Below are 2,500 nucleotides of genomic sequence, written 5' to 3'. Positions count from 1 at the left end.
TAGATAGATAGATAGATAGATAGATAGATAGATAGATAGATGGATGGATGGATGGATGGATGGATGGATGGATGGATGGATGGATGGATGGATGGATGGATGGATGGATGGATGGATGGATCGATAGATAGACAGACAGACAGACAGACAGACAGACAGACACACACACACACACACACACACACACACTAACCCTTATCCGTTCCCTTCAGCTCCTGCGGCGGTGGTCGACCTCCACATCCGTCACTCAGACGAGACGTCTGTGAGCGCCATGTGGAGCCACGCCCCCTCTGGGTCTCGTGACGGATACTTCCTGTCTCTGCACCATGGTAACCAACAAACAAACAATAACAACTCATAGACCAAGTCACATGATCGCTGATTTAATCATTATAAAACATTTTATTTTATTTTATTTTATTTATTTTTTTTTTATTTTTTTTTATTTTTTTTTATTTTATTTTATTAATACAATTGCGTTTTTTTGTTTGTTTTTTATAATTTTATTTTTTTCAATAATCTTTTTTATTTCAATCGTTATCATAATAACCGTTTACGTCCTGTATTTGCTAGGTAACGTCACCGTGGATACCAGGGAGGTGGAGCCTAACATGAGGGAGTGCACCTTTAACGTGCTCACACCTGGGCGGGGCTACACCGTCACCGTGACGACCAGGAGCGGGAAACTGAACACCTCAGTGTCAGTGGAGGCTAGGACAGGTGTGTGTGTGTGTGTGTGTGTGTGTGTGTGTGTGTGTGTGTGTGTGTGTGTGTGTGTGTGTGTGTGTGTGTGTGTGTGTGTGTGTGTGTGTGTGTGTGTGTGTGTGTGTGTGTGTGTGTTACTGTTTGTTTATCGGAGGTTCGATCCCCCGCCTACCCGCCACATGTCGAAGTGTCCTCACATGTGTAGTAACTGCAGTGTGTGTGTGTGTGTGTGTGTGTGTGTGTTACAGTCCCCATGGCGGTGCGTGGCATCACTGTGAGGAGCTCTGGCGTCAGCAGCCTTCAGGCTTCATGGGAGAAACCAACAGGAGACGTGGACACATACACACTGACTCTACTGCAGGATGGGTCAGTTTATATATTGTGTGTGTGTGTGTGTGTGTGTGTGTGTGTGTCTGTGTCTGTGTGTGTGTGTGTGTGTGTGTTTGTGTGTGTGTGTGTGTGTCTGTGTCTGTGTCTGTGTTTGTCTGTGTGTGTGTGTCTGTGTCTGTGTTTGTCTGTGTGTGTGTTCCTGTGACACATACACTCTGACTCTACTGCAGGACGGGTCAGTTACCAGCTTTCAGTTTGTGTTAATTCTAGCGCCCCCTTTGGACTAAAAGCGGTAGTGTTTTTACTACGCCAGCTGTTGTTCCTGGGTGAGCGTATACCCATGACAAAGGGCATTAAGAAAAACTATATAAAATAGCATTCTAACACACTGATGGTCTCGTTTGCTGTTACATGTAATTTATGATCATCAGAGGAAAAATTCAACTGTTTCAGAAATATTTAAAAGTTCCGCATAGCGACTTTAATTTAATGTAATCTTGTTCCTCCCCAGTGTTGTGGTCCAGAACCACTCTGTCCCCGTTGCTTCTTCTTCGTTGGTGTTGTCTGGTCTGACGGCCGGCGCCCCCTACAGGCTGCAGGCTGCTACTGTCAGCGGGGGAATGCTGTCTAAGACCACCGACATCGACGGACGCACAAGTGAGTTCCAACTTTAAAATGATTAAAATATCATCTTTAAAGGTGCAGTATGACATCATCAAGAAAGTTCTACAAAGTTCTAGAATGCAACGCTCCCTGGGTAACCCCACCCCTTTAGAATAATAACAGAAGCTACAGTGGCCTTCAAGGACAAGAACAATTCTAAATTTTAAACAATGCACCTGATGACATTCCAACTATGACACTTTCAAGATGGCGGCACTAGGCCTTGGTCCAAGATATGCAGAAATATGGACATATATGAGACTCTTTCTAAGGGAAAAATAAATAATTCAAAACTTTTTTTTCAGCTATTATGCGCTAAATTAAATGTACTTATGGATATTATAATTACTTTCTACAAAATCTGCTAGGACATAAAACCCCAAAATTCTACACACTGCAGGTTTAAATGAATTTATAGATTTTTTTCAATAAAAAATTAAAGGCGTCTGAGGAACTTTCAGTTTGTATTCATTCTAGCACACATGTAATTTATGATCGTCAGGGGGAAAAATGAGACTGTTTCAGAAATGTTTAAAAGTTGCTCGTAGCACCTCTAAATGTTGATAAATCATTATAAAAAGTGTAGACTGCAGTATTTCTCCTCTAAAATTTGACTATTTAGGACTTTGAACTTACACAAAAATGACTTGCACCCTCCTCTGTAAGACACTTGCAACACACAAACAAACTTCACAATTGACTTTACGTAATCTATTGTGGCGTTAACAGAAATATTAACACAAAACATTTGTTTATATATTTTTTTTCTGTTATTGTTGTTATAACACAGAGAAATGTGCCG

The 2,500-nt window shown here is 41.4% G+C and overlaps 1 protein-coding gene across 1 annotated transcript in view; it reads left to right on the top strand.

Moving 5' to 3' along the window:
* ptprb (protein tyrosine phosphatase receptor type b) overlaps nt 1-2,500 on the top strand; it is a 50,937-nt gene that overhangs the window by 7,521 nt on the left and 40,916 nt on the right. The window contains exons 7-10 of the mRNA XM_080051294.1: nt 213-329; nt 574-720; nt 954-1,071; nt 1,547-1,692. Of these exons, the coding sequence (XP_079907420.1) occupies nt 213-329; nt 574-720; nt 954-1,071; nt 1,547-1,692 (528 nt within the window). The remainder of the gene's footprint in view (nt 1-212; nt 330-573; nt 721-953; nt 1,072-1,546; nt 1,693-2,500) is intronic.

Source organism: Ammodytes marinus, assembly GCF_949987685.1.
Source record: "Ammodytes marinus genome assembly, chromosome: 22".
Taxonomy (NCBI): domain Eukaryota; kingdom Metazoa; phylum Chordata; class Actinopteri; order Uranoscopiformes; family Ammodytidae; genus Ammodytes; species Ammodytes marinus.
The sequence above is the reverse complement of the archived record's forward strand: the minus strand, read 5'-3'. Positions and strand labels throughout refer to the sequence as shown.